Source organism: Rhamphochromis longiceps, linkage group LG3 (assembly GCF_057381845.1).
Source record: "Rhamphochromis longiceps isolate RC_006_pf linkage group LG3, R_longiceps_female_GT1.1, whole genome shotgun sequence".
NCBI classification, from domain to species: Eukaryota; Metazoa; Chordata; class Actinopteri; order Cichliformes; family Cichlidae; genus Rhamphochromis; species Rhamphochromis longiceps.
In genome coordinates this window covers 60,814,227-60,836,761 of record NC_140559.1, presented here as the reverse complement: position 1 = coordinate 60,836,761, position 22,535 = coordinate 60,814,227, and the positions used below count along the sequence as shown (strand labels likewise).

At 40.7% G+C, this 22,535-nt stretch overlaps 2 protein-coding genes and 1 long non-coding RNA gene across 5 annotated transcripts in view; 1 reads left to right on the top strand and 2 right to left on the bottom strand.

The window, feature by feature from the left end:
• LOC146675569 (protein NLRC3-like) overlaps window positions 1-22,535 on the bottom strand; it is a 155,390-nt gene that overhangs the window by 43,906 nt on the left and 88,949 nt on the right. Inside the window, exons 2-10 of one of the 3 annotated variants that reach the window (XM_085400506.1) lie at window positions 11,397-11,528; window positions 11,135-11,284; window positions 10,909-11,022; window positions 8,087-8,163; window positions 6,143-7,970; window positions 4,456-4,632; window positions 2,535-2,711; window positions 883-1,056; window positions 78-207 (exon numbers count right to left, since the gene is read on the bottom strand). In XM_085400506.1, the coding sequence (XP_085256632.1) occupies window positions 195-207; window positions 883-1,056; window positions 2,535-2,711; window positions 4,456-4,632; window positions 6,143-7,970; window positions 8,087-8,163; window positions 10,909-11,022; window positions 11,135-11,284; window positions 11,397-11,485 (2,799 nt within the window). In that variant the 5' untranslated portion in view covers window positions 11,486-11,528 and the 3' untranslated portion in view covers window positions 78-194. Of the gene's footprint in view, window positions 1-77; window positions 208-882; window positions 1,057-2,534; window positions 2,712-4,455; window positions 4,633-6,142; window positions 7,971-8,086; window positions 8,164-10,908; window positions 11,023-11,134; window positions 11,285-11,396; window positions 11,529-22,535 lie in introns of those variants that run through there. The other 2 variants (XM_085400508.1, XM_085400509.1) reach the window with 2 other exon arrangements.
• Window positions 1-22,535, bottom strand: part of LOC146675573 (uncharacterized) — a 145,996-nt gene that overhangs the window by 89,855 nt on the left and 33,606 nt on the right. The window lies entirely within an intron of this gene.
• LOC146675579 (uncharacterized) lies at window positions 8,640-9,579 on the top strand. The gene is made up of 3 exons (XR_014910286.1): window positions 8,640-8,987; window positions 9,145-9,214; window positions 9,423-9,579. It is a non-coding gene; the product is annotated as an uncharacterized LOC146675579 (long non-coding RNA).

Sequence of the window (22,535 nt, the reverse complement as noted above, 5' to 3'; positions counted from 1 at the left end):
CTGCAGCACTGACAGTCATCTGCACTTCTTCTCATTCCTCTGTCAGTCACTGCTGGATGAAGCTCTCCTCTCCACCTCCCAGTAACATGGCCCAGTCAGAGCGTCTCTACACACAAGCTGCTGCTGCTTCAACCTCTCTGGATCATCAGGACACAGCTCCTCCTCTCTCAGCACACACACCGTCCTGTTTACCATCACCACCTCCGCCTGCAGAGAGAAGAAGGAAGAGCAGAGGAGATAAACAAGTGTTTCCAGAGACTCTTCATCAGCTGTCAGTCAGTGATGCAGCACATCCAGTATAAAGAGCAGCAGGGACTTCAGTGCTGGGACTGTACTAGGACTCATTGTTGCTTCACTTTTTCTAATCTTTGGATTTTTATTGAAGTTGCTGAAAATGTTTTTCCCTCCTAGTTTGAGTTTGGACTTTCATTCATTAAAAGAACCTTGGTGTGTCCACTCTGAGCTCTGTAGGAACCCCAACAACAAGCCCAACAATCCAGATGGACGGTTCCAGCTGTTAACTGGAGGAATCCCATCCAAACATCTGCTCTCACTAAATTCTTCCTCACCTACAGACTGTGTTCTTCACTGCTTTAAACTTGGAAATGAATGCAGTCATTGGTCTGCGTGCTGCTTTGTTCAGAGAGCTGATTGGCTGTTGACAGTGTTTGATCAGAGCGTGTCAGCTGTTACTATGGTTACCATAAAGGTCAGAAACAGGAAGTGTTTGTGTCCAATCCTGAAGCCTGTCACCATTCTCCTCTCACAGCTTCACTGAGAAGCTGCAGCTTTACAGGAAACACTGGATCTTTGTTTCATACTGACTGTGTTTAGTACAATACTGCTGACAGCACCACCCACTCACTCCATCACTCTACTGACCTCAGAGTCTCCAGTCTGTAGTCTGGACTCTGCTGAAGATCAGACAGCTGCTTCACATCTGGATCCTTCAGGTTGTTTCCTCTCAGGTCCAGCTCTCTCAGATGGGAGGGGCTGGACTTCAGTGCTGCTGCCAGATAATCACAGCTGATCTCTGACAAACCACAGTCCCTCAATCTGTATAAAGAATGAAAGATGTAAGTTTATTAGACAAAGTGTGAGCTTGAAATCATTCAGTGTTTCATCATCTGTTCAGAGCTGAAGAAGGTTCAGAATGTAGAAGTTTAGAAAATGGAAACTCCAAACAGCTGAAGCCAACAGGAAGCAGCTTCAAACAGGAAACTGTGCAGAGTTTCAGACTATATGTCCTGATGCAGCCAGTTGGATTTTGGAGATTTGAATCTCTGTTCTGTGACTAAGTCCTTGAATAATTTCTTCCAGTTGGTCCAACAAGACCAATAAAGAATAAAGAGAAATGTGCTGATTTAAAGCCTTTGAAGTGCTTCAGATGATCTCTGTCCACTTCTGTCCACTCATTCATTCATGTAAGCTTTCTAGTGCAGCTTTGATCTTCACAGTCTGCTTCATGAAACTCATTCTAACCCTGAATGTCAGAGTGTTCCTCCTTCTCTTTCCCATCATTCATGCTGGCAGTGGAGGAGATTTGGATGTTGGACTGTGTTTTGGATGATGTGTGTATGTTTGTGTTGGACTGCTGTCTGTAAAGCAAACGCACATTTTGCTTTGGATTTCAGTGTCAGACAGACTTTAAGGTGGAATGAAGAGTTGGAGAGTTTCACAGTGAATTATCCAGTGGAGGATTTTTCTTCTTCTTTGAAGGTTTGAAATGTGAACATTGTTCTGCTGCAGTCAATGGACTAAACCAGAGAAGAAGAAAACAGACTTTACCATGAAGATCCTCAGTGTGGATCAGAATCAGAATCAGAATCAGAAAGGGTTTATTGCCAAATGTTGAGCAGGTTTACAACATTAGGAAATTGCTGCGGTGCTTCAGTGCAAACATACTGTCATAAAAATATAAAAATAAGAATAAAAATAAGAATTAAAAGTGCTAAGTAGATATATACATGAGTGCAGGTGGTGATCAGTGCCAAACATGGAATGATGCAATGTGTTAGTGGTGGGAACAGTCATACGGTTATTGTTCATGTGTCCAACAGCAGAGGGGAAGAAACTGTTCTTATGGCGAGAGGTTCTGGTGCGAATGGACCGGAGCCTCCTGCCTGAGGGGAGCAGGTCAAACAGACCGTGTCCAGGGTGAGAAGGGTCAGCTGAGATCCGAGCTGCACGCCCCAGTGTCCTGGAGGTGTACAGGTCCTGCAGAGATGGGAGACTGCAGCCAGTCACCTTCTCAGCAGAGCGCACAACACGCTGCAGTCTCTGTTTGTCCCTGATAGTGGCTCCAGCGTACCACACGGTGATGGAGGAGGAGAGGATGGACTCGATGATTGCAGTGTAGAATTGCATCATCGTCCGTGTTGGCAGGTTGAATTTCTTCAGCTGCCTCAGGAAGTACATCCTCTGCTGGGCTTTCTTAATGGATCAGTATAATATCAGCCTGATGTCTGCAGTTTAGTGTCAGCACAACTTTCACATCATATTCATCTCAGCACAACTAAAACATGCTGACTGACCTCAGAGTTTCAAGTCCACATCCTGGACTCTCTAGGAAACCACACAGATGCTTCACTCCTGAATCCTGCAGCTTGTAGTTGTCACTCAGGTCCAGCTGTCTCAGATGGGAGGGGTTGGACTTCAGCGCTGCTGCCAGATAATCACAGCTGATCTTTGATAAACAACAGCTCTCCAATCTGTATAAAGAATGAAAGATGTAAGTTTATTAGACAAAGTGTGAGCTTGAAATCATTCAGTGTTTCATCATCTGTTCAGAGCTGAAGAAGGTTCAGAATGTAGAAGTTTAGAAAATGGAAACTCCAAACAGCTGAAGCCAACAGGAAGCAGCTTCAAACAAACACAACAAGAGAAATAACTCTGAATGTTTCACATTAAAGTCGTACATTTATCATAAAAACAGGACAAAGACTTGAAAAAGTCGTGTTTTTCCTTCCAGGAACCACAAGGCTTCACTTTTAAAGGTGAAGTGTGAAAGAAATGGACATATTTGAAGTCCAACACCTTTTTCCAGTCAAATTATTAAAGCAGACAATCTACAAGCTCATTTTCATTCCAACAAGTCATCTTCTGACCTGGACTAACAACACTGGTCTCTATGTGCAGCTGGCTGTGAGACCAGTGCTCAGGGAGCGTCTACAAAGTGCAACACTGAAAGAACATCACACACTCATTTGCTTCCATCATCCAACCTGAAGAGGAAACAGAGACGCCTCCCCTTCAAAGTAAAAGCTGCTCCTTTTGGACACAGTATCAAAGAAAGTCTACAGTATAACATAGAAAAGACAGAACAAAGTTTTGGTTGTTTTTAAATTGTGCAGAAATGAAACTACACTAAGCTCAATTATGTGACAGACATTTCATCCCATGTCAGTTTGGCCTCATCCTGGGCCGGATTATCCAGCACACACTCTGACCACAGGCCCAGGGGCCACGCACAGCTGGGCTCCATCCAAGAGACAGGAAACAAACCAACACAATAATAAAAAGCACCATGTGATCTTCTTACATCTTCAAGACAAACATAGTAAAAACATGAGCATATTTGTTTCCTGATAAAATGATGTGACAGGTAGATCAGAGTAAAGTGGTGGTGTTACAGCCTTTCTCCCCTCTGCTGCCGAGGCTGTTAGTCTCTCCCAAACTCAGCTACAGGACTTCCAAATGAATGAAAGCAGCAGAAGTGGCTTTACAAATGAAAGAGGAAGAGGAGAAGAAGAGGAGAGGGAGGCCACCCTGACCATCACTCCAGCTGAAAACATCACACTTCCATTAAAGTTGGTGAGAAAATGTTGAGCAGGATGAGCTGCTGGCTAATCTGGGGGCTGTAGCAGCAGCTCACAGTCACAGTGGATTTCCACTCATGAAAAAGCTCTGGCTGCTTCATTTCTCATCTCATATCAGAGACTTTAAAGCTTCACTGAAGCTGTACTGTGATGCTTCCATATCCCAGTGAGGCCTCCATAATGATTTCAGCTGTTCTGTACACACACTGTGTGCCCTGTATGGCTCAAAGTCTCTGCAGCCTGTTTTTATCTGCTATCATCAGATCTTCATCATCCTCATTCACATCCCTCACACACTCTACAGCCTCATCAGCACTGACTTCATCTTCACTGACTGATGGAGCACAACATGAACCTGTGGAGGCTGAAACACTGTCCTGTCAAACATCTCCCCATCACCACTCCACTTCTGTCAGCCTTTAAATGAACCCTGCTCAAGTCTGTCACTTCTGTTTGGAGCCAAAAGGAAAAACTGTTGTTCAGTCATTTGGAAAGACAACATTTCTGAAAGCACTCAAACTTCTTCACATTTGTCTTCAGACACATCCTGAACATGTAGGAACTAAAGAAAGTTTCAAACATCAATCAAAGACCTGAAATATAGAAAAACAACAACAGTCGCAGTCAGTGAACTCACCTCAGAGTCTCCAGTCGACAGTTTGGACTCTCCAGTCCAGCACACAGAAGCTTCACACCTGAATCCTGAAGCTTGTAGTTTCCACTCATGTCCAGCTCTGTCAGATGGGAGGGGTTGGACTTCAGAGCTGAGGCCACAACTTCACAGTGAGACTCTGAGAGTCGACACTGAGTCAGTCTGTGATGATAGAAAATATAAAATGTGTTATTATAAAAGCAGAAAATCTGCATTATAAACACAGACTGAATGTATATGAAGACAAAACAGAGTGAGGTCATAATCTGATGAATCTGCTCTTCACATCTGTGCTTCAGCTCCTCTTACTGTGTTTGACATGACACAACGATTGAGTCTCTCTCAGACCTGCAGACTTTTAATGAGAATCTTTGTTTGGCTTTAATCTGCAGATGAAGGAGGAAGATGGTGTCACATTTAGGCTTCCATAATGTCCACAGTCTGTCACTGAGATCTGATCCAGAGTCAGAGTGAAGACACACATTTGGACTGTTTCCTGTTTTGACTCCAGAACATTTTGAATGAGTTCAGCTCAGTGAAGAGTTCCAGCTGGAAAGATGATCTCTGTTTGCTACCTGCTGTCAGGTACGACTGTTCACGTCCACACGCAGGAAAAACCTGCTGACTGTTACCAAACGGAGCAGAAATCTCATCACTGGACAATAATGATGAATGAACTCAGAGCTGCTGATATCAGATCTGATTTCAGGGGAACTAAACACAGAAATGATTGGCTCATTTTAGCTTTCTGAGCCATTATCTGCTGCTGTGTCGCTAGTTGGCAGAAAATGATTTGTATTCCTGTTCAGGGCTTCAGTGTTTATGAGTCCAGATCCAGGTGACAGCAAGTCAAAATGATGTTACCTGTCTGTGTCCAGCAGCAGCCTGTATTCACTTTGAATATTGTTATAACCTGACATGGATCAGTTTGTCTTTGATTGGTTTGTAAATGTCACTGTTTCCATTGGACCTGAGTGACGTACAAAGACAGAGAGGGAGAGAAAGGAGAGAGAGGATGGAGACAGCAAAGAGAGAGCAAACACAAACAGGTGAGAGTGGACAGGTGACCAAGGTCAGCAACCAATCAGAGAGCTTCTGTTTGACCCACAGTCACTGATGATGACTGCACATAACCAAGCAGTGTGTTACTCTGATATCAAATATGGATCCTGCTCTTATAATAATGATCATCAGATGATATTATTGTGTTATTTTGTAGCTGAATACGATGTTTGTGTGATTATCAGTGAAAGAAGCAGTGAGGAGGATGGAGAGAGAGAGAGGACAGAGGGTGAAGTTAGAAACACTAAAAGGATTTTTCATGGATTTCATGGATGATTTGAGTGATTTCCAGCAGGACACTTAAACATGTCAATGGACGTCCTAAAGAACATATTCACTGATATGAAACGTGTCATTGAACAGGATTAATATCAGTGGAAACATGGTGGAAACAGCTGTGACTGCATGGATGTGACACACTTCAAATCTGTTCTCCACTCTTGGATTTGGGATCCATGGAGCTGCTGCTGAGTCTGTACAATAAAGGAATGGTGTGGAAGGTTGCAGCGTACGGACACAAACACTTTGTGGTGACAATCTGATTTTATTTTCAACATTAAACTACTAACCTACACTGATCAATGATGTTAATGATCACATCTGGACTCACCCAGCCTTTCTGCAGTTCCTCACAGCTGGAATCAGTCTCTGTCGTCCCGGCTCTGATGTGTTGTACTTCTGCAGGTCCAACTCATCCAGAACCTCCTCTGACATCTGCAGCATGAAGGCCAGAGCTGAGCACTGGATCTCAGAGAGTTTCTTCTTTGATCTGTTCTCTGACTTCAGGAACTCTTGGATCTCCTGAAATAATGAGAGGTGGTTCATCTCCATCAGACAGTGGAAGATGTTGATGCTTCTGTCAGGAGAGATTTTATATCTGTTCATCTTCTTCAGGTTGTTGATGACTCTCTGGATGGTTTCTGGACTGATCTCTGTCTGACCCAGCAGACCTACTAAGAGTCTCTGGTTGGACTCCAGACAGAGGCCATGAAGGAAGCGAACAAACAGGTCTAGGTGGCCATTTTTACTCTGGAGGGATTTCTCCATGACTCTCCTCAAAAATACATCAAGTGATTGGAGATCTTTGTTATCAAAAAGACTTAAAATCATCTTGGTGAAAGATTCTGATTTTAGAAACATCTTCAGCACCTTTGTCTTCCTGTTGGTGACACAGTGGAACATGTAGACAGCAGCCAGAAACTCCTGAATGCTCAGATGAACAAAGCAGTAGACTGGTTTCTGGAAGATCACACACTCTCTTTTGAAGATCTCTGTACAAACTCCTGAGTACACCGAGGCCTCTGTCACATCCAGACCACACTGCTCCAGGTCTTCTTGGTAGAACATGATGTTTCCTTTCTCCAGATGTTCAAACGCCAGCCTCCCCAGCTTCAGAAGAACTTCCCTGTCAGCCTCCGTCAGCTCCTGTGGACTCGTCTCACGTCCCTCATGGTACTTGTTCTTCTTCCTCTTTGTCTGAACCAGCAGGAAGTGTGAGTACATGTCAGTCAGGGTCTTGGGCAGCTCTCCTCTCTGCTCTGTAGTCAACATGTGCTCCAGAACTGTAGCAGTGATCCAGCAGAAGACTGGGATACTACACATGATGTGGAGGCTCCTGGATGTCTTCATGTGGGAGATGATTCTGCTGGACAGCTCTTCATCACTGAATCTCCTCCTGAAGTACTCCTCCTTCTGGGCGTCAGTGAAGCCTCGTACTTCTGTTAGCCTGTCAACACATGTAGGAGGGATCTGATTGGCTGCTGCGGGTCGGGAAGTTATCCAGACGAGAGCCGAGGGAAGCAGATTCCCCTGGATGAGGTTTGTCAGCAGCTGGCTGACTGATGACTTCTGTGTGACATCAGACAGCAGCTTCCTGTTGGTGAAATCCAATGAAAGTCTGCTTTCATCCAGGCCGTCAAAGATGAACAAAAGCTGAGAGACAGCCAGCTTCTCTGCTGTGACCTTCTGTAATGTTGGATGGAAAACATGGAGCAGCTCCAGAAGACTGTACTGCTCATCTCTGATCAGGTTCAGCTCCCTGAATGAAAGCAGAACCACCACACTGACATGTTGGTTCTCCAAGCCCTCTGCCCAGTCCAGAGTGAACTTCTGCACTGAGAAGGTTTTTCCAACACCAGCCACGCCGTTGGTCAGAACCACTCTGACGGGTCTCTGTTGGTCAGGTAAGGCTTTAAAGATGTCCTGGCACCTGATTGGAGCGTCATGGAGGGCGTCCATCTTGGAAGCTGTCTCCAGCTGCCTCACCTCATGTTGGGTATGAACCTCTTCACTCTGTCCCTCTGTGATGTAGAGCTCAGTGTAGATCCTGTTGAGGAGGGTTCTACTTCCTGTTTCATCACTTCCTTCAGTCACACGTTCACATCTCCTCCTCAGACTGATCTTATGTTCATCTAAAACCTCCTGCAGACCAACATCTGCTGAAAGAAAGAAAAACAATGAGACTAAAGAGAAAGAAAACTCTTCAATGTCTGAACAACACAAGAAGTCCAGTTTTCAGAAATGAGTCCATCAGCAGACAGATGTTCAGTCTTACTTTGTACACAGCTGCTCTGACTGGCTGTCTGCAGTCCAGCTCTGCTTCTGGATCTTTCTCCACACTGTGCAGAAGCTCTGATGGTGACACAGAAAAGTCAAAGTGGAGATACTTCTGTCCACCTTTGATTAGACTCATTATAAAAAGGAAAACAAAGTTTGAACACAGTCATGTTTCCAGTTCACTGACTTACATTTATTCCATGGACACTCACTCTAACCTGAACCACAGCTACAACCCAACATTGTTGAGGCCTCATCTCCTCCTTTCCTGACTGTAGAGCTTAAATATGCAACAACCAACAAATAAAAGAATTTGGTTCATTTCCAAGAAATTCACACGGTGACCAAGTAAAGTAACCGTAGTAAAGGAGACAACATCCCGTTGATGGTGGGATTATTTGAAAGATTTGCTTTAGTCACGTCACCAAATGCAGTTGAACCACCCGTGGATCCATGTTTGACCATTCTACCACTCTGAGCTCTGCTTTTTAATCATTTTATTATTATCATCATTCATTTATTCATTCTTTGGAGGGGGGCTATTTCCTAATGCCGCCCTAATAAGCTGATGTTCAAGGGGAAATATAACAGAAACTCTTTCAGTGTTATTCATTAATAAATTAACAGATAAACTGTGAAGAAGAAAAAAAACTGAGATTTAAAGCAGAGAGTGAGAAACTTGATCATCCATCCTCATAATACATGTTTATCAGTATCTGCTGTGACCATACTGCAGTAATAACTACAAGTCTACATTTCTGTGACTGTTGATCAATCACAGCAGGAATCTGAGCTCATCTCTGCACACAGAGCAGCTTCAGCTCTGGGATAAACTGCTCGCTTCACGTCCTTCTCAGCTCACAGACACTCATCCTGATATTTTCCTTTAACATTTGATGGTATAATTCATCTGAGTTTACACTTTATCTGCATAAATACAGAAAAACAGACCCAAACACCATAAACCATCAGTTTCACCATGTAGAATATATTGTTGTTTCCTTTTAATTCAGAGAAAAACTCTGATTTGGATTTTCTCTGTTCTCTTTGCCACAGCCCATCCCAGCAGCAGCTGAAGCAGCTGACTGTCACAACACTGAATAACACTTTAGGAGGAATTTCAGAGGTCAGTAAAGCTCCAGTTTCAACATCAGTTAATTAATCATAGTTCATCATAAATGTGAACCTGGCTGGCACACATGTTAATTTTAGCCATTTAAATATTAGCAGTTAGCTGAGGCCACAAGAAGAAGAGGCCCTAGAAGAACAATGGATGATAAGATTAGATTTTCAAGACTAGGCAGAGACGTGTTTTCCTTTACTGTCTCTTACAGAGGAGGGAGCAGATACCAGACGAGGTCACGGAGGTACGGGGAGGATTCGCAGCAGACAGCAAGACTGCCACGTCCATGCGAGAGAGCGATGGCTACGATAATCTCTGTTTTTGTCTCCCTATATAATGTTGTACAGCCCATGTGAGGGTTAACACAAACATCAGTCCTTCTACTTAAGTATGTTTGACACTTTGTTTACGTCTAAATTAACTTTACTGTTAACGAGTTTTCATGTTTCTGTAATCCACCAGTGTGCTCATGCTTTTTTTAAGTGAAAACATATTTTTAATGATCAAATATAATTATGTTTGTTATTTGTGGATTTTAAATGTCCTTGACAGAGACAGATGATAATCATTATCCTGCACTGTGGTCTCAGGTTTGGTCGAGCTAGCACAAAGAATGGCTATGTTGAACTTCCTCCTGGGATCTACACTAAGAAGTGAGTCCAACATTAGCAGGGTCTCTTTCCTTTATCTGGATTCACTTTAGCATTCACAGTCACGTGAAGCTTGTTATTAACTCGATAAGTCAACCCAGGGTTTCAGCTGAGCGCTCACATGAAACACATGGTGTTGGCAGCATCTGATCAATCATATTCATGGAGACGTGTATCAGCAACAGAGCAGCTGAGTTTGCAGAAGGAAGTCAAACTAAACCACAGGAACAATATGAGGAGATTACACACATAATAAAATACTAGCAGTAACACAGCTGCTGCAGACAAATCAGTCGTGTGATCGTGTGTGAGAGGAGAAGGACTGTAAAGGAGTTTGGTGTTAAAAGCTCTGTATGAATGTGGGAGACTTTGAAGGGCTTTAAAAAGGCCAATATAAAATAAAAGGCAGCAAAATTGCTGAGTGTGAAAGTCACCAGACTTATCAGACCTCTGTGATTAAGACCTGTAAGAACACCTATTTGTACTTGTTGGCATTATATCAAACACACACGTATATTAAGCCTTTGTTTGAACTCTGGTTGAATTTGTTACTTTCAGACTGTGAAACATCACAGAGGCTGCAGCTGCAGATCTTTTATTCACCTGGAAATTTACTTTAAATGTTAGATGGAAAATGTATTGCTCAGTTTAACCACAGTAAGAACAAGAATCCATAAACCTTCATAAAGACAAACATCTCCCAGAACATTGAGCTGCTGAAGTGTCACTGAAGGGAAAAACTATTTGTCCTCCTCCATCCAGCAACACCTGAGTGGAAGCTCCTCCCTACACTGTGTTTGAAGCAAAGCACAAAGGAGACACCTGCTGGAGCAGCTGGAGTCCTACAGACACTCAGCCTCTTCACTACACAAACACCTCCTACAACATCCACTCTTTCCACTCTGACTGCTGTGTTTGTGGAAACACTCCAACACACACCGCTTCACATACCAACATAGAAATGTGTGAAAAAGAGCTGAGCTGATATTAAACAAGAGGATTTATTCAAAAATACAGAGTCAGGAACAACATCTAGACACACATTACCTCTCAGCAGCAGAAGAACAGCCTTTAAAGTTTATAACAGCACCCTTCGACATGTTGCTCTTTAAGGAAACACAGCTGGGTTCAGGTCCAGGAGATTCTGGCCTCTTATTGATCCTAAAAGAAAAACAATAAATGTAACAGCTTCATGAGACAGGAAGGAAAAACTGGAAATATTAAATTAAAGAAATGATGAACAATCTGAAACTCATAAAAATAATGTACTTACTCTTTGTCACATAACAGTCTTTTGTTAAAGTTTTCAATAATATCCTTCGAGTCGTTGCTCTTCAAGGAAACACAGCTGGGTTCAGGTCCAGGCTCTGGATTAGTTTCAGGGTTATGTCCAGCTGAGCCTGGTACGCCCCACAGCTCTGGGCTTTAAAACAACACACACAGAGGTATGAGTGTGAATAATGATGGAGCAGTGATGTGAGTGCTGAGCTGTGACATGGAGAAGAGTCATGGACAGTTAGAGATGGTCATCTCACCTCTGAGCTTTGGTCTGGCTCTCATGTTCCCCACACAGAGTGCTTTTAGAGGGAGGGACTCCCTCCTCTCTGTCCTCACACTGATCCATGCTGCTCAGTTCACATCAGCTCACACACACTTTCTACCTTCACCTGCAGAGGAAACACAAACCATTCATGTGCACATAAACCAAAATCCTCCTTTCCATCATGTGTGCTGTCCAAATATCAGCTGAATGCAGTCAGACAGCAGTGTGAGGCACAGGAAGCTGCCATCAGGTGCTCTACTTCTACTATCAGTCCACTAGATGGAGCCATGAAGCACACATGATGCATTCACTGACACACACTGATTCACTGTGACTGGAAGTTTGTTTCTGTTTTCTACATGTCTGCGTATTTCTCTGTGTATCATTTCCTCTTTTTTATCGTCTCGTGTCTTGTGAACTTAGCTTTGAGTTTTACTTCCCCCATTTGGTTAATGATTTGTTCCCATCAGTGTCTCAGTCTCGTCTGCATTTATCTATCTCATGTTCCCCTGTCCAGTCTGTTCTCCTCTATGTAATTTAAGCCTTGTTCTCTATGTTTTCCTGTTATAATTGTTTTAACTGTTGCTTCCTGTGACTATTGTAGTTTTCTCCTGCATCATGTCTCTCACCCGTTGCCTCTCGTCTCATTATCCAGTGTATATTTATTGTCCCCGTCTTCTTGTGTACTTTGTGCTTTCCTTGCTCTGTGTTCCCATGGTTTTGGGGGCGGTGGTGTGGGATTGATTAAGGAAATGGCTGAGTTAATAGGAATGACCAAAATGAGAAAAATAAATCGATCTTCAATAAGAGAAAGGATTATTCTAAGAAGGAATATTTTTGATGGATCAGAATTATACAATGAAATATGAACAAAATCTTTTGTTAATCATTGTTTATTAACTGAACCTTGTTGAATTTGAGTAGAACTGTTTTTTAATTTGGCAGAAACACGGCAGCAGTTTGAAATGAAACTATCCAGGCTGTAGAGTAGATGAGCAAAATCAAGAATCCACTGAGATTTTCATGACAATAACTAAGAAGGATTTCTTAAATGAACTGTTGATACGCTGTTATAATAATCCACTGAGCTTATTGAATTTGGGGAGAAATGTCCTTTAATGTGCAATCACACAGTGGGCTGAGATGAAACTGCACACAGTGTGGGTGTCCCAGAAGAGGAATCAGTTAGAAATTTAGTGTCAGCTAGTAAGCAAGAATTTAAAAAATATTTTTACAGATATCAAATTTGTTCTTTTATATAAAACTGTAATTTATACTAGTCAGGTGGATCATCAACGATCATCAATCAGTGCAGTACCAGCAAAATTCAGACAGACACACAAACACACACATGCACAATTTTACTGTCTTAACACAGTATCATAAATCTAATTAGAATATGCTATAGTCCTTTAAATACCAATTTAAATATATTTCAAAAATATATTACAGCTTTTTTCAGTCTGTTGAACAAAAATCCCCAAAGAAGAAGAAGCACTACCATAAAACTTTGTGTAAAAGTGCAAGAAAGTTTAAGAGGCTTACAAATGACGGCTCACATAACTGCGGTGTTACAAGTCAACCTCGTTGATATCTGTCATCATGAACAATGCTATGGTTTGTGCTGGAGCAAAGCTGCACACAGCTGATATTATCAGAAAAAAATACATACTGATTCGATTACCTTCACACGCAGATTCACACAAAGACGACCAGCTGCATCAGCGAAGTTTAGAGAACAGACAGTGAAACTTAAAAAAGGAAACAGACAGATTTGTGGGAATGCTGGGGCTGGGGAACATTAGTAATTAGAAACACAAAATGTTTCTAAGCATTTGTAAATGTTTGTTGGAGGGTTTAGAGGAGCTGAATCATTTTGAGTGAAAGTTAAAGTCAAACACACTCTTAGTAGAGAGAGACTGTGTCTGCAGATCAAACAGGTCTCACTGTGATGTCCCTTTAGTCAGACTCTGTCTCTGCTACATTAATGACTGAAAGTTGTCACGTTCTTATTTAGTTAATACTCTTTAAACCAGGTGTACACTTTTAGTTTAATACATTATAGATTCTCTGATGAAGAAATACGGTATATATATGTAACCTGATGAAGCGGTATCTAAAATGTTTTTATGTTTGACATACCAAGACTGTTTCACACTGCAGGAGTTGCAGATGATAAAACAAAGACTGTAAAGCTAAGCAGTTTGTTTGCTGTTTATCACTGCCTGTCCATTAGTCAAATTAATATTACTTTTATCAAAAATAATTTCCCGTCTGTATTTGGTCTTCCTCCATAGTCGCCATAGTCACATCATTGTGTTTTGTTGATGTTTCCCCTCCTTGTGATTCATTCAGTGTTCCCATGTCTGTTTCGCCCCCGGTCCCTGTGTGTCGAGCCGTGTCTCTTAGTTTGTATCCTGTTTTCTTTGGAAAGTCTCGTGTCCTGTGTTCAGTGTGTTCAGTTTTGCTTTCTCCTGTCTCATCACATCTAATTTGTCCCTGCTGTGTCCTCATGTGTTTCCACTTCCCTTATCATCCCTCTGTGTATATATTGTGTGACTTTCCTTTTGTTCATTGTCCCTACATTGTTTAGTTTCACTTTAGCCATGGCATCATTATGTTCATTTCAGTCAGCTGTTCCCCTGTGTGTTTCCACTTCCCCTGATCACCTCCTGTCTGTATTTAAGTCCTCTGTCTTTCTTTATTCAGTGTCAGGTCGTCTGCGTTGCCTCCCGTCAGGTCTTATCACAGTTGATTCAAAGTTATCACAGTTTTGTCACAGTCAGTTAGTTTTCCTAGTTTGGTTTCAGTTTAGTTTTTGCCACTGCTCATGATGCTTTCATTTTGTATTCACGTTTATAGCCTAAATAAACAGCTTGCCTTTTTTTTCAAAACTTAGTTCTGCCTCCTTCCCTGTCTGCACTTGGGTCCACTTCATCATAACACTGGTGTACCCCACCATGACAGTTATGTCCAAGTTTTCCATGTTCCCAGTGTTTAGTTTCCCCACTTTAGTCATGGTTAGTTTTCCTTTAGTTTGCTCCTGCCTTTTGTTTTGTTTTGCTCACCAGCCTTGAATAAACGGTTTGCTTTTGGTTAAACTTTTGTTTCCACGCGTCTGTGGCTGGGGTCAAGTCACAGAGTTTTGGACTTTAACTGGCATTTTATGCAAGGTTTCATTTTTTTCCTGGAATTTACTTCCCATGTTTTGCTGGCTGTGTGTTATGACTCTGGAAATTATTCTAAAAAATATTAATTTGTGATTGTTTCATGACCAGATCCTACAGACTCTTTACAGTCATTATGGGATGGTTTTACAGGTGGAGGACACTGATATTTTTCCTCCTCATACCAGTGTCACTACTGGTATGAGAAGAGACCAGTAACCTGTACTTGTATCTGACAAAACAATCAGAAACAGATTTTATAAGGGTGGCCTGAGGGCCTGATGTCCTCTAGCAGGCCCTGTACTCACTGACTGGAACCATGCATGATTGACATTTGCCATAGAATACCAGAATTATCAGGCCACCACTGGCAGACTGTGTTTTTCACCCTGAACACATATGACAGATATGAAAGGGTCCAGAGAAGTTGTAACATCGTTCTGCGTGGCCAGTTTGATAGTGGGCCAGTAATGACCCAAGAGGCATATCAGTGGAGGGAGGCAAAGACATCTATGGGCTGGCAGCATCACCCTGACTGCAATTAGGCATCAGGATGAAGTTTCTGGACCTCTGGACTGATTACCAAACTCTACGCTGGTGCAGTGGTTGCTCCTCCTGCTGCAGGACAATGACACCAAACACACCTCCAGGCTGTGTGAGGGCTGTTTGACCAAGAAGGAGCGTGATGGAGTGCTGACCAGATGGTCTGGCCTCCACAGTCACCTGACCAAAACCCAGTGGAGATGGTTTGGGATGAGATGGAGCGCAGCGTGAAGGCAAAGGACCAATAAGTGCTCAGCATCTCTGGGAACTCCTTCAAGACTGTTGGAAACCATTTCAGGAGATGACCTCATGAAGCTCATGGAGAGAACGCCAAGAGTGAGCAAAGCAGGAATCAAAGCAAACATTAAATTTTAGTAAGCTCTTTGGGATCCACTAAGGTTTTTGAAATTCCGTCATATTTTCTTTGAGATATCTTTTTTCTCTGCTGATCAAACTGGAGAGTCTCACTGTAATGTGCCGGCGAGTCACACTCAATTTTACTTTTAGTTTGGAAACTGAACAGACTTTCAGTAAAAATAATGATTCAGCAATGTACAATGTTGGGAACTAATACATTTATAACTATTTTCTAAAGGATCATTTAATGCCACTACAGGCAAGCTAAAGTCTAGCTATCATTTCATAATTCCCACAGCAAAAGTAAGGTGACAGGTGACCACAATGTGGCAACAAGACTGAATTAAGACTGGAAACCTGCACCATCATCTCATCCATCCTCTCAGTTTGCAAAGTAGACCTACACCATTGTCTCAAAGGTATACTCTTCTGTTGGATAATTTGTTAGTTTGTTAAAAACTGACAGAGGAAGCTGTACAAACACATCACATATCAGTTGTCAGCAGAAGTGTAGAGAGGACAAAATGTAAGCGCTGAGAAGTTCAGAATCTGAGATTTGTCCAGATTTATAGAGGAACAGATCAGATTTATTTTGTTTATATCATGTTCAGTCTTTCAAAATTAGAAAAGGCAGAATTTGTGTTGTTCAAACACACTGATTCCACAAAAAGACACAAATGTGAAATTGCCTTGCTAACAGTTACAGAGTGTTACGAGTTCAAAATTGGTGATGGAGACAAGAGAAAAACCACAATAACAACACTGGTCCGGCCGGGTTGAGTCAAACGATGATTTTAATGATCATACACGTGGGAGATGGACACTGTATGCAGACAGCCTCAGATCTCAAAATGGTGGAGCATTGATCAAACTCTTATAGCCTCTGGTGCCCCCACCTAATCATAAAAGCCTAAACATTCACTTGCTTTCTCTCACACGGCGCCTAAGCTACGACCTTGGCTCCCTGTTTATCTGCTCCTGCTGTGATGGGGCAGAAAACTCCAGCATGTTCTGTTCTCTTCTAATCAGACAAATAAGGCGATGGCTTTCTGCAAACAGTATTTCTTATAACATCATAAAACAATATCATTCATCCACAATAAATCAGCAGTCTAATGTAATGCAAATCAGTTTAACTAATGCAATAGTTATCAGCTTCTTCTAATTCAGGAGAATAATGCCAACTAAAACTACCTAATAATTCACAATCTTTAATTAGGGGTCTAACATGGCATAAAATAATATTATAATCTAACACTATGCATTGTATAATAGCCAGTGAGGGGACAGACATGGCAAATGGTGCAACATGTCAGACTGTGGGATTATACATTTGTTAGTTTTTCTAATGGCCTCTTCAAAAGGTAAGTTTTATTCCATATTGTCATTTTTGGTTTTTTAAGTTATTTATTGTGACAGGAAAACAAAACAAAACAAGAAGCTCCTAAAAAGGTCATAAATGTGAGAACTTTTCCAAAGAAATCTCAGTCAGTTATGCCTGAGATAGAGAGATGATTATAACAGAGTAAAGATAGCATTAAAATGTTGGTGATAGAAGTAATGCTAAAATCTCAACAAGCCAAAGTTACAGACATGTTAAAGGGAAAGATCAAACAGTACTGAAATGAAGAAGTGGGCATTACGGGGCTTCCCCAGTGAAATAACTGAACTTGGAGCACAAAATAATAAATAACATACCAGTAATGCGCGGAGGGAAGGCTTCTGAGAAAATGTATAAGTTCACAGGGAATTTCTACAATAGCACGAGTTAGATGTGGGCAGATTGATGCAGTTATCAATAGTATTGATACCAATGCTGGTATTGTTACTGGAGATATACTACTGCAATAGGATTGGTACTTTGTTTCTGTCCTGTAAGTTCAGTATGTACCTCAGTGAATTCTGTTATGTAGTTGTTGTTTTTTTTTAAATGAAACATAAAACACGGACTATGAAAGCCTCTTATTTTGTTTGTGCAGCTCTAACAACAGTGATACAAGCACAGCAGACTGTGCTGGCTGCAGTGGGAGAAGATGCTGAATTCAGCTGTCAGCTCTCGGAGACTAAATACTAGAGATGGACCGATCCGATATTACGTATCGGTATCGGTCCGATACTGACCTAAATTACTGGATCGGATATCGGAGAAAAATCAAAAATGTAATCCGATCCATTAAATATCACGAAAGCACCTCGCAAAACTTGCAACACGCCGTAACTCACCTCAGAACGTTAGCACGTTGGAGCAGTATGCATCACGTGATAGAGCGGCTGTGGCATGCGGGACCTGTCGGTGGTCTGGATAGCATTTGGAGCTTCGCTACCAACCCGGCATTTCATTTCCGACAAAGTTATCCCGAGAGAAGTAAAGCAAGTGTGTAAGTCCATCTCTGAATGTTTGTAAAGCATTCCTGCGTTAAGCTTAACAAGCGACTGCCTCTTCTTGCTGCTACTTCAATCATGAAACTGCTTAATGATCAGCTGATCTGCTTTTCTGTCGCGAGTCCGTCTCTCTTGTTTGTTTTTGGCCCACTTTGCACCAGAAAGAGGAAACCAGCGGCTGAACAACAGCAGCACGTTTAAGCTTGATAAGCTGTTGTTAGAATTTATTTAATATTACTTTCTACACCAGGATCTTTTTCTACGTAGCTGACGCTGGTAACTGTGCAGGGGCGGATCTAGCAAAGTTTAGCCAGGGGGGCCGATAGGGCATGAACAGGGAAAAGGGGGCACAAAGACAGACTTTTCTTTCTTATTCTCATTTAAAATGTCGAGCTTTTAATAAATAATTATCTGACACCCAAAGTTTTAATTTGATGTAAAAGGAATAGAAGTCAATTACTGTATATAGTGACTATTAAGTCTAATATATATACCCTAGTAAGCTATAGTACTTTTTCCTTTGGGAAGGTACCATCTGTGCAGTCTGCAATTTTGTTGAAGAAAGATGTTGAATCTATTTAATATTTCTTGAAAAAGAATTGATTTCTGTGCATTTTTTTTCACACTGCATCAAATTAAGGTTGAATACGTCGATTAAGAATCATGAGGTGGAGGGTGAGGGGTGGTTCCCTATTTTTTATTTATTTATTTTTGTTGTTGCTGGGAATTGGAACCCTATTAGTTAGGTTGCTTAATATTTACGCTAAGTACTCTTTAAAATACCAGAATAGGGAGGATGGTGTAGGTTTAAGTTTATTAGATTGATCAGTATTGCTGAACTATGAAATATTTTTTTGTATACAGGTATAACAGAATAGCTTTAGTGTAGTTGTTGTTTTAAACTTGAGTATGAACTTATACAAAATTCAGCAAGATATTTAAAAAAACAGTTTTGTTGATTAAAAAACACTATATCGGATTCATATCGGTATCGGCAGATATCCAAATTTATGATATCGGTATCGGTATCGGACATAAAAAAGTGGTATCGTGCCATCTCTACTAAATACATCCTTCAGGTCACATGACAGAAAATCTTACAAGATGTGGAGACAAATGTTGACACCTACAGCTTTACTGAATTTTCAAAATGCAGAAAAAAATGATTGAGTTTGCTGATTAAAACACTGATGAAACTCTGCACTGGGAAGTTTTTGTACTTTACTTGGTACAGTTGATCATTCTAACATGCCTTGGAATGTCCCACAAGGAAGGGAGATTCTTCCTTCCTTCGGGGACATTTGAGTTTTCAATAATTTGGCTATTGTACGATGTTGTTTCAATACGTGGTACAATAGCCAGTGGGGACACAGAGACATGCACCATGTCAGACTGTGGGATTCTGTGTTTGTTTTTTCTTTTTATGGCCTTTTAAAAAGGTAAGTTTTATTCCGTATTGTTGTTTTTGTTTTTTAAAGTTATTTATTGTGACAAGAGAAAAAAAAAGAAAACAAGAACCTTCACTCGTAATAATTAAAAATTGATCCTAAAATGTGAGAACTTTTCTCTGAAGTGACAAAGAGATTGTCTTTAGACAGAATTAGAGGGAGATACAATTACTGAAGAGTTTAGATTTTGTTTGAATGAGTGACAAAACATTTCTCCCACTGAACAATCAGCCTAATAAAAAAGAACAAAATCAACTTTCTGTGTCATGAGTTGTTCATCATTCAGATTAATGAGACTGTTTTGAGAGCTGTGTGAAAACAGCTTTAGACTGTTTTGTTAAAGGTTGCCCCATGCCTATTCATATTACGATGAAAGCAATAGATAAACCACATGTTTGTGTGTTATGTATGTATGGTTGGTAAATTAACAAAAATTGGGTTGTATGTGGCCTACAATGTAAAAGACGTTTCACAACCCCAATGTAGTTAAAAACAAGAAGGCACTCGTTTCCATTAGACAGAGACGGAGTTCAGGTCATAAGTAGTTTACTGACAATTATTTAACATTTGAAATTAAAAGATCCGTCAGTCCATTCACATATATACTGTTCAGAGAAGGAATGTAGTTTAGAGCAAAGTGTAGTAGTGTGAAGTGGCTAAACACACTCACCAATTGTTCTAAAATAAACAATTTATCAAAACATTAACAGTCTTTCACACATACATACGGTTTATACACTATTTTAAAAAGAAGGGGTTGAAGACCTGATTGATTACAAAAAGTCTATTAAAATGTTCTGGGTAACCACAGAAATCTTAGTCAGTTATGTCTGAGAGAGAATGTTTATGACAGAAGTAATGCCAAAATCTCAACAAACCAAAGTTACATACATGCTAAAGAGAAAGATCAAACAGTGCTGAAATTAGGAAGTGGGCAATATAGGGCTTCCCCAGTGAAATAACTGATCTGAAATAATTGAGGCACAAATTAATAAATAACACACTAGTAATCCACAGAAGGGGAGGCCTCTGGGAAAATGTAGAAAATCAATGGGAATTTCTACAGTAGCACGAGTTACCAGTCAATACCAGTCCTGGTATTGGTTATGTTGAAGTGATGGGTTTTATAATTCATTTTTGGTCCACTGAAGGGATTGTTTTGTAACCCCAATATTGATATTTTGTAAATAAAAAATATGACCTCAATTAAACCTTTAAATTCCCTGCACTTGTCATAGATATCTACATGATGTCCAAAAAATATACATCAAGTCCAAGGTTCTAATGTTGAACGCCATATTGATGTCCAGCTTAAATCATGGTTGGACCTCCAAATTGTTGAAAAAGTTCAAATGCAGTACAGACCTCCAGAATTGGTCATGGACCAACAGAACCAATATAGACACGATCTGTACATCTATCTGACTTTCTTTGTTTAGTTGGTAGCTAACTGAATTGTCTTACTTTTTTTTTATAGATGAAAGAAAATGTCCCTGAAACATACAGTATGAAACAATGAGTGTCAGGTTTATATTTATAGTCTACATCACATTTAAGTGGTACCCATATGTCAATTTGTTTGAGCCTAAAACACAGACTACTCCATGACCCGAATTATTGTTTAATCCTTCCCATCAATACCTCTCAGTTCCACATCTCTAACTCATGTTATTCTCCATGCAGCTCTAACAGCAGTGGTCCAAACACAGCAGACTGTGCTGGCAGCAGTGGGAGAAGATGCTGAATTCAGCTGTCAGCTCTTGGACACTAAAGACGTCCTTCAGGTCACATGGCAGAAAATCTCACGTGATGTGGAGACAAATGTTGCCACCTACAGCAAGTACTATGGTCAGAGAGTGAATGATGGCTTTAACGATAAAGTCAAGTTTAAATACACTGGACTACAGAACTGCTCCATAGTCATCAGGAATGTGACGGAGCAGGATGAAGGATGCTATCACTGTCTGTTTAACACTTATCCTGAAGGCTCCTTCACTGGTAGAACCTGCTTCCAAGTCTATGGTAAGAACTTTTGCATTAATGTGTTTAAATGTGCTAGAAACTGATTTCCTTTCAACAACATATTCCTTGCAATATCTCCTGATCCTTCACAGAGCTGCATGAACCTGTTGTTGATGTCAGAGAGTCAAACTCTGCTGAAGAGTGGGTTGTTTCCTGTTCAGCCACTGGTCGACCTGCTCCCACTGTAACACTCTCACAACAACACCTCAGCTTCTCACAGTACAACACTGTCAGTGTGTCCAACACCAACGCTACATTCACTGTCACCACTACAGCTGTGCTCTCAGGTTCACGTAAACACAGCACACAGGTGGGATGTGCAGCACGAGTGCTCTCTGCTCCTCACAGAGAGGTGATGGAGACGATTCCTGAGGTCCAGCAGACGTCAGATTATCAGTGATGGTGAGAAACTGAGATGCAATAACAATGCATTGTGGTAGTATGCATTTTCTCTTTGATCAATAATTGATGTATTCATTTTGATCAGTGTCACATTTTTCCTGCTTTTTCAAGTTTCCTCCTGGATCATTGTATTAGCTGCAGTATTGGTGATGATGGTCTTTGTCAGTGTTGCTGCTCTGCAGTAGGCTACTCTTTAAAGAAAAAGACCAGATAACTTTCATTTTTCATTTCTTGTCATTTTTTTCTACACCAAAATCTATCCAATAATATCTGCATAACATTTTCTACTTGTGATTTAGTTATTAATTCTTTGCTTCATGATTCAATCGGTCTTTGTCTAGTATTAAATTTTATGTTTCCCATTTAATCCCACTGGCTTTAAAATGTTTCACCAGATTTTTACAAAGTATTTCCAGTCTTTTGTTGTCTCTGTCCCAAATGTTCTGAAATGTGTTGCATGTATTAAAAGAAGTTGGACCAAAAAATGTACTATGTACTTATAAACTTACATTTATGAAAGCTGAACAAACATTGATATACTTGACTTTTGTAACAGTGAAAAGGCGATCTGTTTTTATTGATAAATATATATGTTTGCATTACTGTTATTTAGATTGCCATGTTAGAACGTAGCAAACAACATTGTTTGTTCCTCTATGGTTTCTTTATTTTTACAAATCTAAATGTTTTTTGTCAAAAGATTAATAATTTCATATTGAGGTCAGATGGTCAGCAGTTTTGATGTTTTTGCAGAGATTTTATTTTTTGCAAAATAGCGCAAGTAAACATTAAAAGTAGTTCCTAAATCAA